Below are 18,982 nucleotides of genomic sequence, written 5' to 3'. Positions count from 1 at the left end.
ATGTTTGCCTAAAAGCCGATTCCAAGTTATCTATTTCAATATATCCAAAATGTTTAAATTAAACAACCACTGACCCCGCTGAAAACTTTTTTCATTAAAGAGGGAAAGCTAAATTTTACTGAGTGCAGGAAGCAGAATTTCAATTTAAGCCTTACCAAATTCTTTTTGACAAGAATTGTGGAAAATCTGTAACTTTTAATGTAAAATCGAAGTTTTGAACTTAATGCTTCAGTTTTCTCATAGCGTTTTTACTAGTTTGATCAGAAGTAGAATATTTTGTTCCAACAGTGTCAAACGTGTTTTTCATTGCTTAACTTGGAGCATGTTCATGCTTAGTGTTGTTTGCTTTGGAACAACTAACTTGGCAAAAGATTGCTCTCACTTGCTTTGATGCTAAGGTCATGTCTTTCTTTTCCCATCTTTTTTTCAGGCAGAAAAAAAAATTTTCCAAAGTTTGCAGAGTTAATTCTGGCTTCTTTGATAACCCACTTTGAGTGATGAACAATTATATAAGTCATAGTAGATTGTGTCAAAAATTTGATAGCAAGCTGGTGTGTAAACATGAAAATAGTGTTGCCACCCGTCTGTGTGTCTTTTTTTTTCTTTTTTAACCTTTTCTGGCTTACGAACTGTCTTTCAATGGCAAGGGTGACATACCAAGACAAGCAAAATTATTTTTCTGTTCAGTGTCCTTTTAATACTTTTTCAGCATGGTCAAAAAACGCTGTCAATCAGTAGTCGAGGCTCCTGAGAACATGCGAGCCAAACATTATAGCATAAAACGCGACATAAAATTCACAACGAATGATCACAACCAGCTACCAATAGTTTCATCCCCTCTTCACAAATGATGCCATAAACCCAAATGACTGTGCCATCAAACCAAAGTCCACAGCCATTAGCTGATTTGAGCATCGTGAACTGAAACTGAATAGTTACCGTGGCCATTGAAGGATCCCCATGCACGTGCTCCTGATCATACTGAAAGTAAGCAGCACATTGAAAGAAAAATAGAAAAGAAAGTGCTCAAGGTCATGATGTGTGATGACTAACAGACATATCTTCTCGCCCCCTTGTCATTCCCCCTCCCTGCATAGTTTTCAGCATGCTCACTGGTACAAAAAGAAAAAGCTGCTTGAAATCTGTAATTCTGCTTTAAAAAAAGGGGGGGGGGGACTGAGTTCATTACACAATTCCATTCATACTTCACGGATTCTAAATAATTTTTGCAGCAGTCAATGCACGAGGCAATCATCTCTTTTAATGGAGCCATTCAATTATTTCTCTAAAAGTGTTGCAGGGCCTGTTTAAAATTGTAGTCTTTATGGTATATCTACAATTCAGCTTTATTATATGCATATTAAAATCTAAAAAAAAGTCTGCACGCACAGCAGACCTGCCTTTACAGCAATCATAAGGGTCAACAGCAGAACCGTGGTGAGCAGTGGTACACTTATAATGTTTAGTGCAATACAAAATGACGAAGACTAAGGCGAAATAGAAGGCACACAGACGGGTGCTCAACCATGTTTATTACACTAAACGTGCTGCCTTACCACGGGCCCGACTTTTCATCCCATTGGTACCCTTCATTACATAGTGGTGCACTTCAATCTTTTCGTATGCGTGCGTGCGAGTATCAAGCAAGTGCTTATATTTCTGTAGTCTCCTTGTAATATTATAATATAAAAATGCTATGAACTAATTTTCCCATAACTAACTGCCAATGCTACATGAATAACAATATTTCGATTCCCTTTCCCACTAATATCAGCACAAAATCTCTATCATATTGTTGTCACTCTTTCTCGTATATCCCTACATGAACACAATTGTGGCTGCAAACAGGAAAATTCTGATGAAAAAGAAATTCACAATGTTTTCAGCATTACCATTGCAGAATCGGCCCCTCTAGCAATATATTGCTAAAAAAACCAAGTACAACCAAAATTATTTATCAGTCTCATAACAAGGTCCCTGTACCTACATACCGTATTTACTCACATAATTTGCGCACTTTTTTTCGAGATTTTGGGGCCCCGAGAAGGGAGTGCACAAATTACACAGGGATTTCACGAGCGTGTATACGAAATATTGTGTAACAGTCCTAACACGCGCAGTATATTTTAAAAAAAAATGAATTGAACCATACTCATTATTTCAAAAGAATTAGCATGTACTTTAACAAGTTAGATCCAGTCAGGCGCGGTTTTGTGGGAGTCACTGATCACAAGTCCGATTGGGAATCATCGTCGCGGCTGCTGTCACCGCCCTCCCAAAGCGCATTCGCTTCGGTTCTGTTGAGTGTGTTCGAATGCCCCACTTTCTTGAAGCTCTTCTAGACAACGTTGGGAGAAACTAGGTCCTACGACACGGCGTACCGGAAGACCTAAGCATCCGCACATAATTGAAAAGACCTTCTTCAATGGCAGGAAACTTGCATGAACAAGCGCGCACATCTGCTTTCTCGCGTACCAATCGCCCCGATCGTCACACGTTGAAGTACTTCACCTTAGTGCTTGGTGGCGGTGCGATTCCCGGTTCCTTCGACATCGCAAGGTGACCGTAAGAACACATCGGCCGGATGACAAAACCTAAACTTCCGAAATCGACCAAGCATGCGTTGCAGCACGAACGCAGAGACCAAGGGGAACAGTTCGTGCAACAGGCCTTCTTCCGCCTCCAATGCCAAAAGTTGTCCATGCCGTGACACGAGCGTGCATTGTCGCAACGGTAGAGATAAGGAGAAACAAATGCTCGAGCGATTCCGGCGACCAGTTTGGGTATGATATTCTAGGTTCTGGGGAAGTCCTCGGAAGAAGGGACTTACCACGCACAGCCTATTTGACTGAGCTTGTCTGCCCGGTAAGGCGCGCGCCTGTCCAAAGCATCGAAAGGCCCAAAGTCACTTCGTGCGTGTGCCGACGAGCTGGCTCAGGCGGGTCGGGGAGCGCGAAATATGCAAGTGAATATTTATTTTAAGCAAAGCTGACAAAATATTAGGGGTGCGCAAATTATGCCGGTAAATATGGTACGAGCATTATAGACTAAGCTTTTATATCCACAGAATAAAGTTCCTATTCATTTCATTTTTATAGTGCCTGGTTCTGATTCCTTTCCTTTTTATAAAAGTAGCAGCCACTAGCCATATGCAGCACACAGAAGGCCCATAAATTTGATCGGGAGGCAACAAGATGGCCAGCACCTACATTTTATTGCAAAGATGCGAAGTGGGTCAAGCTGTTGTTTTCCATAGCGCCCAGTGCCAGAAATGTTTGAGCTGGCCTGAACCTCCCGATCAAAAAGAAAGTCAAGGAGTGTTAAGGCCATCTTTTCCGGGGTGGTGCACGTCCGGTTGAGGTTCTCCAAATCCCTGCACACAAGATATTTGCACTAGAAAGGGCTGCAACTTGAGCATGGTTAAGTGAGACCACATTGTGCAAACAGATATAATGAAAAAAGGAGCATACACTTTGTCTGCTCACATGGATGCCAGTAATGTGTATTTTTTTTAATGCTGCTGACATTACTATCTGAAGGCACCTTGTAATATAATATAGGCATAGTGCCTTGTGTATTTCCTATGGCAATACACTGGGCACCATGTTTAGCTTTAAACCCAATAAATCTAATTGGCAGAAGCCAAAGACAGGAACTTCAACAGAGGCATCCTTACTTCCTGTAAAACTGTAACTAGCCTTAACTAATGTCAGGGAGCTGAGGCTGCATCTGTAATTCTGCTTTAAAAAAAGGGGGGGGGGGGGGGGGGGACTGAGTTTATTACACAAATATAGACGATTTACAGTGCTACTATATAACAAGGGCCATACTCAGAAATTGGGGGGGGGGGGGGGGGGCATGTTTATGTGTAGAACGGTCAACCTTGGCAACTGGTGGTCAATGCGAAGGCATATAATTCATTTAGTATCCTCAAAAAAGTTACCGCATGAAAAAAATTCGGGGGGTGTCAGGACCCCCTCACCTCTCCCTAGTTACGGCCCTGTAAATAGCACCGCCATTTTATAACACATGCCTGCGCAGACAATAAGCGCCTTCTAGCTAATTTCCAGCAGCAGATTCTCCGCTGTACTTACGCAGGAAATAACCATGTTTGTAGGTAAATTATCCATAGGGGATGAGCTGCTTTTGACCAACAATGCAATCTGGTCGACCAAAAAAAAGTTACCGGAATGATAGAGCTGGTGCTAAGTTATGCTGATTGATTTATTAATATGTGGGGTTTAACGTCCTGTTCCTCCCATGTACATGCTTATGAAGTTTCACTCACATGCATATATGCATAAAAGAATGCTTGAAAAACACTGGGACAACTAAAAATACAAATACAGGAGCAACTAGGCAAAAGCAAGAAGCCCAGCTCCATATATAATAAATGGAACTACCTAACATGATCGAAGCAATACAGAATAGTGTAACGTGCAATTACAAACACTTTGGTTCACCTGTGCTCTTACTAGATTTAAAGACTGATACTTAATACATAGAGCCTCTGGTTTTTTCCCAGTCTAATAACATATCTCAGACAGTTGACACGAAAAGAACAAGGAGCGCATTCTGTAGAAAAGCCCGCCATCTTTAGTTAGCTGGGGTATGCACCAATTAAAACTATTGGGGCCTTTTAAGATGATACCACATTGACAAATGCAACCAACTTAAGCTCTTCCATTTTTTGGTAGAGCTGAAGTGCTAGCACATTGACTTTCAGACAGGAAACAGAGTGAGAGTGCACTGCGACGAAGGTAGATATAAAGGTCAGTAGTTTATTCCTATGCCTTTCTTCTGCTTGTCTTTTACACCTGCACTCTTCTCATTCTTCTGTTTGTCTTTTACAACTGTGCTCTTCTTCTCATCACAACCATGTGTTGGTCTCAAATGATATGGGGTTGGGTTACAATTTTAAAGCTTGAAATGCTTCCATTTAGTATATATTATGCCCATTTTCACAGCTCAAACACTTCATTCCATGTGAAGCCAACACTGCCCAAGACCTAAAATTAAGGTGCCTCATTGCATGAGCCCCTGCTTAAGGTGGAGTCACTCTTTGAAAGGTCACCACCTCCAAAACCGGTTCCCGGGGAGTGCCGATGCCATTTTCTTGCTTTCCGCTCATGCAGACTCTCCAGCGAGACATGGAAAGCATCTTTCACCATGCTGTCTCAGTGCAGAATGCCTGGGTGCTGCGTTTAGTAATGCACTATAAAAGATAAAATGACTTGAAAATGTTTTCCTTTCCAAAAAACCAAGAAGACTGCTCCTGTGGTCTGAAAATAAAACGTGATAAGTGGCAGCCGTCGAACTATTCTTGTACGTGAAATGCGAGCAGGCGTGAGTTGGCAGCCGCACGAAATCCATTCATGAGCATACGCCAGCGCGTCCCCACCACTGTTTCCATGACGTAAACATATGATTTTACGTGTTCAAATTGCAGGCATTGCCATGCATTTGAGAAACGTGCGGCTTTCTGATATTTGATCACTATAGGCGAATGTAGACTCTTGTAGCGGTGACCAACATTGAACTTCTGGTGCACTTACAGCTCCCCTTACCCCTCCACTCCACTCCAATTTTTTTTTTTTTTTTTGAATCGGGAAGTGCGAGTAGCCAATTGTGACCTTGAATTAAATTTCAATCGAATAGTGCCGTATAGTGGCCAACTATATCGAACCAAAATATTTTAATTGTGAAGAAAAAGATGTGCCTGCAGCAAGCAGCATCGCCAACGCCCGGCTCACTCGGCTCATGCTTCGGTTCATTGCTGTGCCGATCGCTGGACGGTTCTTCATGCTGTCTCGTCGCTGTCTTTAACGGCTAATAAACCTCTTCACATTTGGTGGAGGTGCTGGGTATCGATCTTAGAACATAGAAAGAAAGGACAAAGAAATGAAATCTGCTGATGACCTTAAACACATAACGCAGTGTGTGACTGCTACCATAAGACTAGAATAGTAAATATGGTTCACCTGGCAGCGCTCGACTTCCTTGGTCTCTTTGTTCCGTGTCTTTCCTAGCGCTGTGCACTCTTGCAAAGGAATACCAACTAGCCCTTACCCACAGTATACTTCTGTAATGCTGTGCCCGATTGCCATGAGTGCTATGGGCCCATAAATCTTCGGGCACCCGTTCACAGCAGCACTCCGATTGCCCACTGGAACAATGGGAGTTTCTGAACTATTGCTGCAGTGTGGCCATGGCGAATGCACAGCGCGAGTCGAATTATTCAAAACTTTGACTACCAGCTATATGAAAATCGAATCAAATGATTCCACTAGGTATATTTCTATTAGAACTCACAACTAGAATATTTGCACACCCCTACTTAATATAATGAAATAAGGCACAGGCTTTGAAAATATGACCAGTCTTTCTCAACCACGAAGCTGGATTTGGAGCATATCACACTTATTGCCACAAAGGCCTTCACTACCAGCATTTGCATGTGCATAGCAGTATGTGTGGAGGGTAAATGTGAAAGTGCAAAACAACATGTTGTGTGTTATGCTAACATTTCGCTGCATTGTTTCATATTAATGTCCTTTATACCTTTCCACGTGCACGAAAATTAATATGCCATTTAAGAGCTTATCATATCAGATTGTAATAGAAGCAGCCGATAACATCCGTGAAACGATCTAACAGATCGTGTGGGAGGAGCTTCGAAAGCTGTTGCCTTCGTCGCAGCTCCAAGTGGATTCGATTGCCGACACTGTCCATGAAGAAGTTTAGCAATTGCTTGGAGTTTCAGAAGCACTGCAGCCTCATCCACAAGCGATGAGCTACGCTGCTGCAGTCCAACACTACGCTCCACCTCCATGTCCACGTTAAGCCGCGTCCCCGGCATCCACACCGTCACATTTTCATCACAAGACACCACCGCCACCACTAACAACATATCACCCACCAGCCTCCCGGTGCTATGCACCAAGGGGGACTGACATTTGGACGCCCCTGATAACCGCCCACTCTGCTACTACTGCAGAGAACCTGGCCACACATACCACCGCTGCCAGTACCGCCAAATGGGCCTAGGCAGCTTCACCATCAACGCACCGCCCCCACAGCACGGCGAGCGACTACGTGACATCACTGACTACCTGACCACCATAGAATGGGCACCTCGACGTTCATCCCGTTCACCATAACCTGGACCATACCCGTCCCCTCATCGACGAGAGCAGTACAGTAGCCCCAACAGGGGCCGTTCCACAAGTCCACATTTGGAAAACTAAACGCAGCAACCGATGGAGGTGCGGTTGCTGTACGACGAACTACAAAAGACCCTCCGCCGCCGCCAACGATGACGCAATGAAACATAAATACGCCGCAAGCTGGACAGAGCCCTAACGTCGAAACTTCTCGGCCAGAAGGAGACCTGACGACGTCGTGTGGAAGTAGCGGAGCAAACCAACATAGCCATGACACGACACTATAACCGAACCGCAACGCACGACAATGAACTAGCAATTTCGACGTAATATTCGACAGCCAAACGTTACCACTCTCATCGACATTGGAGCCGACTATTTCATCGTCAGTCGTCCTTATGCTGTGAAGTTGAATAACGTTAGGACCACTTGGGAAGGCCCCAAATAAGTACACCAGGAGGTCACCTAGTTAGACCGGTAGAAATCTGCACAGCCAGAATCACCATTAACCGCCAGATTTATTCGGCAAGGTTCATCGTAATGTCACCCTTGTGGATAGTGTTATTGACAAAGTCGATAACACTATCCACACAAAATGCACTGCCGCCGTCACAGTTCTTGCACTATACAGTTAAACCTGGATATAACGAAATTAATAAAATCACAGAAAAGCTCGTTATAGAGAGGATTTTGTTACATGCAGGTTTGGCAGAAAAATTTAGAAAATAAATGCACCAATAAAACAAAAGGGCGACTGAAGGCAGAGCTAACCCAAAACACTTATTTTACACTAAAAACTGTGTTATTATTAGGATAGTAATTATATGGACACTCTGACCAGGTTTTTGCCGTCGCCGCCATGTTCTGTAACAAGTCCAAATTGATAACATGCCCCTGCGCTTCGTAACTTTCATGAGTGGGTAAAAGCGCGCGAGCGCTGCTGAAGTAGAGATCAAATGAGTCGGCCCATCTCTATCGCCTGGAAAGTGCTTAAGATAACATATCCCGGGTTTTAGAACTGCGGTCCAATGCTCAAACAGAAAGTAAACCACCCATTTTCAACGAACATGAAACAATGCGAGGAGGGGGTAGGGGGATCGCTCGAATAGCAACAATGAGCTTGAATTTTAAGGGCGGTTGCGATTGCTGACGCGCTTGCTATCTCGGCGAGTCGCAGTGCGGTTTTAACGCGAAGGGACTGTGTGAAAAGAGCAGTTCTTGCTGGACCGGCCGTATTTGCTCACACCAGCGTTTTGTAGGAGTTCCGCGATATCGGATCCAAAAGAGTTGGCTGCCAACCTTACTTCTTGTAAAAGTACAATTTTTTGCTATCACGTTCATTGCATTGTATTCAAAGCGCGGTTGTGTTGCCAGAACTAATCGGCTAATCACGAAAACTACCAGCCTGCGAACTCGCGGCACGGGTCAAGACGGAAGCGCGTCACAAGTCAACCTCCGAAGATGCGTCGTCACAGTTTCCATAAGCACCTAATCTAATATCCCCTCGATGGCGACGACATGGTTGTCCGAAATTAAGAAAAATCACAGTTTCGTCGCAATGAATGCGATAAGCAACAACTTTGAATGAAACACTGAGAACAGCAAGCAGATTGAAGCGTGCAGCGTGCTGCTCAAGCACAAATGACGCATGAAAACAACATACACAGGGCGAGAGCGAACTAACAATGTTTACCGCTCAACACGTATCACGCTGTTTAAACAAAAATGAGACACAAAATGTAATCGCAGATACAGATATAAATGCGAACTAACAAGTGCCCCAGCTGTTACTTCGTTGTGTTTGAAAAGCGCACTTTTTTCGCAAACGGCACATGTCCAGCGAGCGAAGTGATCTTTGTGCGCCCGGCAACTAGACAGACAAACAGACAGATAAACTTTATTTGCATCCTGGGAAGAAGGTTAAGAACCCACCGAGGGCTGCACCCGTGACTGATTCAGGGACCAAAGGTTCCTGATCGCTTCACAGGATCCCTGAACCGCCTGGAGTTGTTTCACAAGTTGTGGACTTGCGATACATTCTAAAAAGTTTGTCTCGTTTACATGATGCCTCCTAGTTGAAAGGGGCAAGCGGGAGCACCACCACATCAAATGAGGGAAGGTGGCGAGCTGATTGCATGCCAAGCATTTAAGAGAAATGCCTATATACAGCGCCATAGTGGCCGGTGACAGAAAGGAGCTAGTTTGGAGGAGTCGGAGGGCTATCTGCTGTCTCCTCTGAGCGGATCTGGAAAGAATTTCCTACCTAATCGGTAGTGCGAACACAACTCATGTAAGGCGGGCAACGGGTCCCCGTCGGCACCATCACCACTCCCCCTCCCCCTCAGTATGAGAGGGCTTGTTAGCCCGGGGCGGAGAATGAGTCCTTCCGACCGAGCGTGAGCCATTTCGTTGGGGTTGGTGATGCTGGAGACGGAGGCACCCATGTGGGCGAGAAACCACGTCAACTCGTGAGGAAATACTGTGCCATTCATGAGAACTCTGTAAGCAGCCAAAGAGATTTGGTTGGTGTCAAACGACCTGATGGCCGTCATGGAATCAGAAAAAATAGCGGACGAATCTCTAGTCATCAGTGCTAGAGAGATAGCGACCTGTTCAGCTACCTCGATGGACTTGGTCCTAACCGAGGCGGAACTAACGATGCGGCCACTCATGTCTACCACTGCGGCCACAAAGCTATTTGGTCCCGACCGAGATGCGTCTACGAAGAGCGCGTTTTCGCTTCTGCTATTTAAATTGAAGAGGAGGGCTTTAGCCTTCGCTCTTCTTCTACCCCGATTATGTACAGGACGCATGTTTCGTGGTAGTGGATGAACCATTATTGTCGACCTTACAGTGTCTGGAAAAGGACCTGCTCTCTCTTTAGTCAGAGGAGAGGGGATACCTCCTTTGTTGCCGGCTCCAGTGCACGAAAGTCTGGAAATCTGGGCAGTGTGCTGCACTTCGATTAATTCGTCAAGCTTGTTATGAACACCCAACGCCTCGAGTTTCATGGTACTCGTTCGAGAAGGGATGCCCAAAACCTTTTGTACAGTTTGTCGAATCAAGACTTCTAGTTTGGCCTTTTCGGCAGTAGTCCAAGTGTGCATAGAGGCAACGTAATTGATACGACTTAAAAGTAAGGCATGGAATAGCCGGAGGAGGTTGTCCTCCTTGATGCCTCCTTGTCTACCTAAGATTCTTTGAATAGGCCAAACGGTGGCAGCAGTGTGCTGTTGCAGCTTCTGTATTGTAGCTGCATTTCTGCGGTTCTCAGACCTAGTATGGGAATAGTGTCTTTGTGGGGTATTTCCGCACCGCTCTTCGTGAACAGGTGTATGTCGATCTCCGGCGTTGGTACCCATCGATTAGGACGTCGCCCCATGCGAATGGGTCGGTTAACAAGGCGCTCGGACTTCTTGTCTGATAGTGCGAGGTTCATACAAGAAATGTGTTTCTCGGCCGTGCGTACAGCTTCTTGGAGCGTACTCTCGGTGTGGCCCACCGAGCCACGCCGAAAAAAGGGTGATGTCGTCGGCAACTAAACGCAATCATTCCGGTGAGAGTCGAAGGCGTACCCCCCATTCGCAGGCCAAAGTACATGTGAAAGATAAGCACGGGTGGCTTTTTTTCTTTCTTTGAGTTTTAACATATGTAGATACGTAGACATATACGGTGAATGACGGCGACGGCAAAAACCAGCCGACTGTCCATATAATTGATATCGCAACTAAAAAGAAAACTGGACATCACCATGTGCCCGCAGTGAAATTATGCGCGTGTGCACGGCGTCAAAAATGAAAAGCGAACGACACGGACACAGACACCGATACTGTGGAAAAGTATACGGTAAAGCTCTATTCATATGCAGTGCGGCCCCACATATGTGATGTTAACTAGAAGCGTGGCACTGCCAAACTCCAAAAGTAGTTTTATTTTTTTCTGGTTTGGAGCAGAGGGTGGGAGAGGGCATACTCGCACATGCACCCGCGGCAACGAGAATTGCCACAAAGCCGGCTCGTGGGGTGCAAGCCCCTCTCGTGCTTCCCCGCGTCCAATAACGAGCGCTCACTCTTGCCTGGTGCACGCCGCTGCCACTTCAGGCTTCGTCAGCGGCGGGGCAGCCGCAGAAGATGCATGCTCGTACCAAATGTGGAGCGTAATTCCTAGATTGTCCGTGGGAAAAATTCATTATATTGTCATGGGGTCGTGATGTGAACGAAAGGAACAGACTCCAGGTCGAAAAGAAAACTGTTTATTCGGGCCGAACTTGCGGCCACGCAAAAGGAAAGCAAGACACTGGCACTGATAGTGGCGAACAGAGCATCGGCCGTCGATCAAATGACAAGCGGTGAATCGTGTCGGCATTTATACTCATGCCATCCAATATTTTAGCGTTATCACTAGCGGCAGCGTAGGTTCTAGAAGTGGGCGTAATCTTAACAAAACGATCTACTGAAACCTCGAAGTTTCTCAAACATCGTAGCCGCCATTTGCGCTGAGCGAGGTGATAACAAAACTTGAGGAAAGGAACGTGGCATTGCCCCCCTCTCAAAAAGGCATCGTCCCAATGCTTTAACAAAAGACGAAAGTACAATAATAAAGACAATAAACAATAAATACAGCAACGACAACAAAATGCAGTCTTCACGTTCGCGCATGAAATGGCTTGAGACGCACGACATGGACGACTTCACGTCGAGTACGGCGCCGTTGAGAGTTCGTAATGCCATCGGGAACGACCTCGTAGTCAAGTGGGCAAAGACGTCGATCTGCTCTGTACGGTCCAAAGTACCGTCGCAGAAGTTTTTCACTGAGCCCACGTCAGCGCATCGGCATCCGTACACAGACACGGTCCCCTGGCTGGTACTCAACGAAGCTTCGTCGAAGATTGTAACGGCGGCTGTCGGTCACCTGCTGACTCTTAATGTGCAGGCGGGCGAGTCGACGAGCTTTTTCAACGAGCTGAAGGTAAGTGGCGACGTCGAGGTTCTCTTCGTCAGCGACGTTTGGAAGCATAGCGTCGAAGTTCGTTGCCGGGCTCCTTCCACAGACCAACTTGTACAACGTCATCTGCATCGTTTCTTGAACGACCGTATTGTATCCAAAGGTCATGTACAGAAGGATGGCATCCCACGTCTTGTGTTCGACGTCGACGTACATGGCCAGATGTCGGCGAATGTCTTGTTTAGCCACTCGGTGGGACCATTTGTCTGTGGGTGGTAGGCGGTGGTGCGTCGATGGCTTGTCTGGCTATGCCTCAAGATCGCTTGAGTCAATTCAGCAGTAAAGGCTGTACCTCTATCAGTGATCACAACCTCTGGGGCACCATGACGAAGGACGATGTTCTCAACGAAGAACTTGGCTACCTCTTCAGCACTACCTTTAAGCAGGGCCTGTGGTTCGGCGTAGCGGGTGAGGTAGTCAGTAGCTGCAACGATCCATTTGTTTCCCGAATTCAACGTCGAAAATAGCCCCAGTAGGTGCATACCGATTTGTTGGAATGGTCGGCGAGGTGGTTCGATCAGCTGAAGAAAGCCTGCTGGCCTCATCGGCGGTGTTTTGCGATGCTGACAGTCTCAACGTGTCCTCACGTAACGAGCGACGTCAGTGGTAAGGTGCGGCCAGTAGCACCTTTCTTGTATCCTTGAGAGCGCGCGCGAAATACCAAGGTGTCCTACCATTGGAGCATTGTGCAGGGCCTGGGCTTGGATAAGTTTTGGTCGCAGAGCTGAAGGCACCACAAGAAGGTACTTGGCTTGAAGAGGCAAGACGTTCTTTTTCAGAAGGCTGTTTCACAGTGAAAATGATGTAAGTGCCCATTTGAATACCTTCGGAACAATAGAGGTTCTGCACTCAAGGTATTCAATTAGGCCCCTAAGTTCCGGGTCAGCCCACTGGCGTTCAGAGAAGTCGTCGGCAGTTATCGTTCGCAAGAAGCAGTCGTCATTCAGGTCTTCGAAGGCGGTGGGTCGACGGAGGCTCGCGACAGGCAGTTGGCATCAAAGTGTTTTCTGTTGGACTTGTAAATGACGGTAATGTCATATTCTTGAAGTCTCGGGCTCCATCGCGCAAGGAGACCTGAAGGGTCCTTCAAGTTAGCTAGCCAACACAAGGCGTAGTGGTCACTCACAACTTTGAAGGGCCTGCCGTAGAGGTAAGGACGAAACTTTGACGTCGCCCAGATGATGGCAAGGCACTCCTTTTCTGTTGTGGAATAATTGCTTTCAAACTTAGATAGTGACCGGCTAGCGTAACTAATAACCCTTTCCAGTCCGTCAGTTTTCTGCACAAGGACGGCACCGAGTCCTACACTGCTTGCATCAGTGTGCACTTCTGTTTCGGCGTTTTCGTCGAAATGCACGAGCAACGAAGGCATCTGTAAGCATTGTTTTAGTTCCCAAAATGCTTCCTCCTGTAGGGATTCCCCACTTGAACTCGACGTCAGTCCTCGTAAGGTTAGTGAGTGGCTCGGCAATGCAGGCAAAGTTTTTGACGAAGCGCCTGTAATAAGCATACAGGCCGAGAAATCGGCGCACGGCCTTTTTGTCGGCAAACGGCGGAAATGCCGCGATGGCGGCTGTCTTCTGCGGATCGGGTCTTACTCCTGACTTGATTATCACATGGCCCAAGAACAAAAGTTCCTCATAAGCAAAGCGGCATTTTTGCTGCTTCAAGGTGAGTCCGGAAGTCTTGATGCTTTGAAGTACAGTTTCAAGGCGCCGAAGATGCTTGTCGAAGCTTGAGGAAAACATGACGACATCGTCTAATTAAACGAGACAAGTCTACCACTTCAATCCTGCCAGCACTGCATCCATAAAGCATTGAAAAGTCGCAGGTGCCGAGCAAAGACCGAAGGGCATAACCTTGAACTCGAAAAGGCCGTTTGTTCTTATAAACGCCGTTTTTTCTCGGTCTCTCTCGTCGACTTCAATTTGCCAGTAGCCAGTCTTGAGTTTCATCAACGAAAAGTACTTTGTGTTGTGGAGTCGATCCAAGGTGTCTTCTATCTGTGGGAGAGGATAAACATCTTTTTTTTGTGCGATTTTTCTTGAGATGGTGATAATCGACGCAGAAACATAGGGTTCCATCTTTTTTTTTCGCTAACACTACGGGTGATGCCCACAGACTCTTAGACGGTTGGATTGTGTCGTCACGTAGCATTTCATCAACTTGTTTTTTAACGGCCTCGCTTTCTCGCGTCGAAACTCTGTAGGGGCTCTGCCGTAGTGGTCTGGTGTTTACCTCTGTTATTATGCGATGCTTCACGACTGCGGTCTGACGAATTTTCGACAACGAAAAGCAGTCCTTGTATTGCAGGAGCAGGGCTTTAAGCTGTTCTTGCTTATGCTTCAGAAGGCTCAGATTTAGGTCGAAAGCTGGGTGAAGAGCTTCGTTTCACGGAGTAGGTTCTGTAGTATCGGCGAAGACGAAAGCATTAGTGACTTCCATAATTTTGTCAATGTAGCCGACCATTGTACCTTTGTTCATGTGTTTGTACTCATTGCTGAAATTCGTGAGCATAACTGTTGCTTTTCCTCCCCGAAGCTTAGCAATTCCTCTTGCAACACAAATATTGCGGTTGAACAATAGGTGCTGATTGCCTTCAACGACGCCTTCGAAGTCTTCTGGCTTTGGGGTGCCGACGGAAATGATTCCGCTTGTGCGCGGAGGGACGGTGACTTCTTCCAGCACATTCAGGGCACGGCTTCCTAATGGCGTGCGTGGCGGTAGTGCTTTTTCTGCGGATAGTGTTATTTACTTTGCTCTCAGTTCGATGACCGCACCGTGGAGGTTTAATAAGTTCATTCCAAAAATAACATCTCTCAAGCAATGCTGCAGTACGCCAAAGCTTGCAGGATAAATGTGGCTGTTAATGGTCGCTCTGCCTGTGCAGATTCACACTGGTGTTACTAAGTGACCTCCGGCTGTACGGATTTCCGCGCCTTCCCATGCGGTCCTAACTTTCTTCAGTTTCGCAGTGAAAGTCCCACTGATGACGGAATAGTCAGCTCTGGTGTCGACAACAGCTGTGACGCTGTGGCCATCGATGAGAATGTCGAGGTCGCTAGTTCGTCGCCTGGCGTTGCGGTTGCGTCGCGGCGTCGGATCACGGCTACGACGGTTTGCTCCGCTGCTTCCATATTGCATCGTGACGTCTTCTGCAGGCTGGTAAGGTTTGACTTCAAGATCCTTTTTGTGTTGTGGTGGGTGCTTTCGATTTCGTGGCGGCGGCGGCGGCGGAGTATCTTCGGTAGTTCATGGTACAGCAACCACACCTCCATCGGTTGCTGCCTTTAGTTTTCCGAGTAAGGGCTCGGAGATCGGCCCCGAACAGAGCCAGTGTACTGCCCGCGGTGTGGTGAGGCGTAGCGGCCTGACGACGGTGAACGATAAGGTTGTCGGGGTGTCGACTGCGCTCCCGCGAGGTAGTCGGCGATGTCATGCGGTCATTCACCCCGTTGTGGGCACGGCGCGTTGATGTCGAAGCCCCGTAGATTCATCTGTCGGTACTGGCAACGGCGGTATGTGTGTCCGGCCTCGCCGCAGTGGTAGCGGAGCGGGCAGTTGTCAGGTGCCTGCCAAACGTCAGTTTTCCTCGGCGCGCTGCACTGGCCCGCTGGCGAACAGTAGGAGGTCGGTGGTGGTGGTGGCGGCGGTGACATCTGGCAACGGAAGTGCGACGGGGCGGCGTTTTGGCCTGGGCGTGAAGGAGGGGCATGACGGCGGGCTGCAACAGCATAGCTCATGGCTTGTGGCTCAGGCTGCGCTGGTTCGGGTGTCCGGAAAAATCGTTGAACTTCCTGGCGACCCTCGATCGGGTCGACGGGATGCTGTGAGGCTGGCAACAATTTACGCAGCTCTTCCCGTGCAATCGCTTGTATCGTTTCGCGAAGGTCGTCAGAGCCGAGAACATGAAGAGCTGGGTTGTCTTCCATGATTTATCGATTGTACTGGCGGGTTCGCATTTCCAGGGTCTTCTAATTGATCTTGCTTTCCACAGGAATTCCTGGACGCTCTTCGAGGGGGTTTCGGATCAGTCCAGCGAAGAGTTCTTGCTTGACCTCTCGCATGAGAAAACGAACTTTTTTCTCCTCGAGCATGTCTGGCTCAGAACGGTGAAAAAGTTGCGTCCTCTCTTCCACGAAGATAGTTACATTTTCATTCGAGAGTTGTACTCTCCTTTCAAGCAGCCTCGCAGCTCTTTCCTTGCAGGTGATGCTCCTGAACATATCCAGGGATGCGCCGCGGAAGAGATCCCATGTTTGAAGAGCAGACTCCCAATTCTTGAACCAGGTTCTAGCCGCACCCTCAAAATAAAAGTAGACGCAGCGTAGCTTCTCTTTTGTGTGCCAGTGGTTCAGGGTGGCCACCTGGTTGTAGGTTTCCAGCCAGGTCTCCGGATCTTCAATCTTCAAACGATGATCCACGGAAAATCGGTGACTCTCTTGGCTGCTGCATTCATGATTGCGGGCTGTGGCGCAGCAGTTGTCATCGATGTCGCGGTCAATGTCATGGTCGTGGTCTTCCGAGCCTTGTTTTGTAGAGGACCGTACTCCGGTGGTAAACCCTGCTGCCTGTGGCTTGTTCGGTTCTCGTGGCTGGCGTCGGGTTCACATACGTCGTCGGAGCCGAGGGTGTGAACAGCTGTGCTGTCTTGCATCGATCGGCGATCGTACTGGCGGGTACGCATTTCTCAAGTCTTCTCAATTGTCGTAGCCTCTGAGATAAATTCTTGCACAGTTTTTGGTGGGTTCCGCACCAGCCAAGCGAAGAGGTCGTGCTTTGCCCCTCGCATGAGCAAACGGACTTTCTTCTCCTCGGACATGTCGGGGTCAACGTGGTGGAAGAGGCGGGTCATTTTTTCCGTGAAAATGGTGACATTTTTATTGGGCAGCTGCACCTGGGTCACCAGCAACGCAGCGGCCTTCTTTTTACGAGCGACACTCGTGAACGTTTGCAGAAATACGCCGCAGAATAGATCCCACGTTTGAAAGGCAGACTCCCGATTCTTGAACCAGGTCCTTGCCGCGTATTCCAGATTAAAGTAGACACGTTGGAGCTTCTCTTCCGCGTCCCAGTGGTTGTGGATGGCCACTCGGTCGTAGGTCTCTGGCCAGGTCTCCGAGATTTCAAAAGATGACCCATAGAAAATAGGTGGTTTCCTTGGCTGCTGCATCACGATCGCGGGCTGTGGCGCAGCAGTTGTCATCGTTGCCCCGATCGAGGTCATGGCCTTGGTCTTCCGAGCCTTGTCTTACAGAGGCTCGTACTTCAGAGACAAACCCTGCTGCCTGCGGCTTTTTCAGTGCTCGTGGCTAGCGTCGGTGTCTTCTTCACGACGCGGGCTGGGTTCACGACTTGACGGGGGTGTCCGGTACATGAACGAAGCAGCACCTACACCAGATGTCACAGGGTCGTGACGTGAATGAAGGGAGCAGACTCTAGGTCGAAGAAGAAACTGTTTATTCAGGCCGAACTTGTGGCCACCCAAAAGGAAAGTAAGACACTGGCACTGATAGCGGCTAACAGAGCGTCGGAGGTTGATCAACTGACAAGCAAGCGGCGAATCGTGTCGGGATTTATACCCTTGCCATCGAATATTCTAACGTTATCGCTAGCGGTGACATAGGTTCCCGAATAATCTGTGACGTTCCCGAAGTGGGCGTAATCGTAACAAAACTATCTGCTAAAGCCTCAAAGCTTCTCGAACATCGTAGCCGTGGTTTGCGCTGAACGTAGTGTAACGGGATGATAACAAAACTTGAGGAAAGGAATGTGGCAATATCTATGGTTGTCTTCCGCTGTTACTTTGTTACATAGAAGAATTCATTATACAGAGGTTCATTATAAGCAGGTTTAACTGTATTACAGAAGCTGCTTTGCAACACGCTTCCCTTTATGATTAGTTCAATGGCTAGCAAACACCCAAAAAATGTTCGTATCACAGTCTGTTTAATAAAAAAAAAAATTTTGAGGCTGATGGTGAATCGTGAAATAAGTGTCCAAGCAATCTGCACATGAAAGGCCTGTGTAAAAAGGAGATTAGTGGTGTTCGCGAAAATGGAAACATGTCGCAGCAGTCAAGCTTTAAAGGGGCCCTTTAAAGAAACTTTTTGAGCATGGTCAAAAAAGCTGTTGATCAGTAGTAGAGGCTCCTGACAACACGCGAGCCAAGTAATATAGCGCAGCACGCGGCCTGCAATTCACAATAAATTATCAAATTCAGCTAAAAATCGCTTTCTCTTCTCTTGACAAATGATGGAAGATGCTCAAAAGTCACTCGTAGAAAGCCCATCTATCAGCCATTGGCTGATTTGAACATGATGCGCTCGGTCGTTACAGAGATCGCCGCGGGAGGCCGAAACTTGTCCAGGCGCGCGCGTGCGGTCACAATAAAGAAGCCGCGCATTTGAAGAAAAAAAAGGAACGGAGTGCTCAAGGTCACGAGGCACGCATGATGTTTTTATTTCCCCCTGCCATCCCTCCCTGTTTAGCTTCCAGCACTTTCATCGGGACAAGAGAAGAAAGAATGCAATTGCAGCACGCGACAAATCTTTGTAACTCCACTCGCACTACATGGAATCTTAAGATTTTTGTGGCGTTGAATTCGAGAGACAATAGGCTTTTCCAGTGAATTCATTCTATGGTTACTTGAAAAAGTGTTTCAGGGGCCCTTTAACGAAGTCGACTTGCCGTCGTCTGCAGACCATTCGCAAGCTTGCGGACGGCCATTGTCTAAGCCTGATACATACTGTAGACTCCCTTTAAGGCGAACTCCAAGAGACCATGATCATTTGTTCATCTTATCAGGAGTGCAT

The 18,982-nt window shown here is 47.3% G+C and overlaps 1 protein-coding gene across 4 annotated transcripts in view; it reads right to left on the bottom strand.

Moving 5' to 3' along the window:
• Window positions 1-18,982, bottom strand: part of LOC119176154 (protein BANP) — a 71,815-nt gene that overhangs the window by 10,807 nt on the left and 42,026 nt on the right. For all 4 annotated transcript variants that reach the window (XM_037427302.2, XM_075877201.1, XM_075877203.1 and 1 more), the window contains exon 7: window positions 3,210-3,373. In XM_037427302.2, coding sequence (XP_037283199.2) covers window positions 3,210-3,373 — 164 coding nt within the window. The remainder of the gene's footprint in view (window positions 1-3,209; window positions 3,374-18,982) is intronic.

The sequence above is a fragment of the Rhipicephalus microplus genome, chromosome X, assembly GCF_043290135.1.
Source record: "Rhipicephalus microplus isolate Deutch F79 chromosome X, USDA_Rmic, whole genome shotgun sequence".
NCBI lineage: Eukaryota > Metazoa > Arthropoda > Arachnida > Ixodida > Ixodidae > Rhipicephalus > Rhipicephalus microplus.
This window is presented reverse-complemented; position numbering and strand designations above follow the sequence as displayed.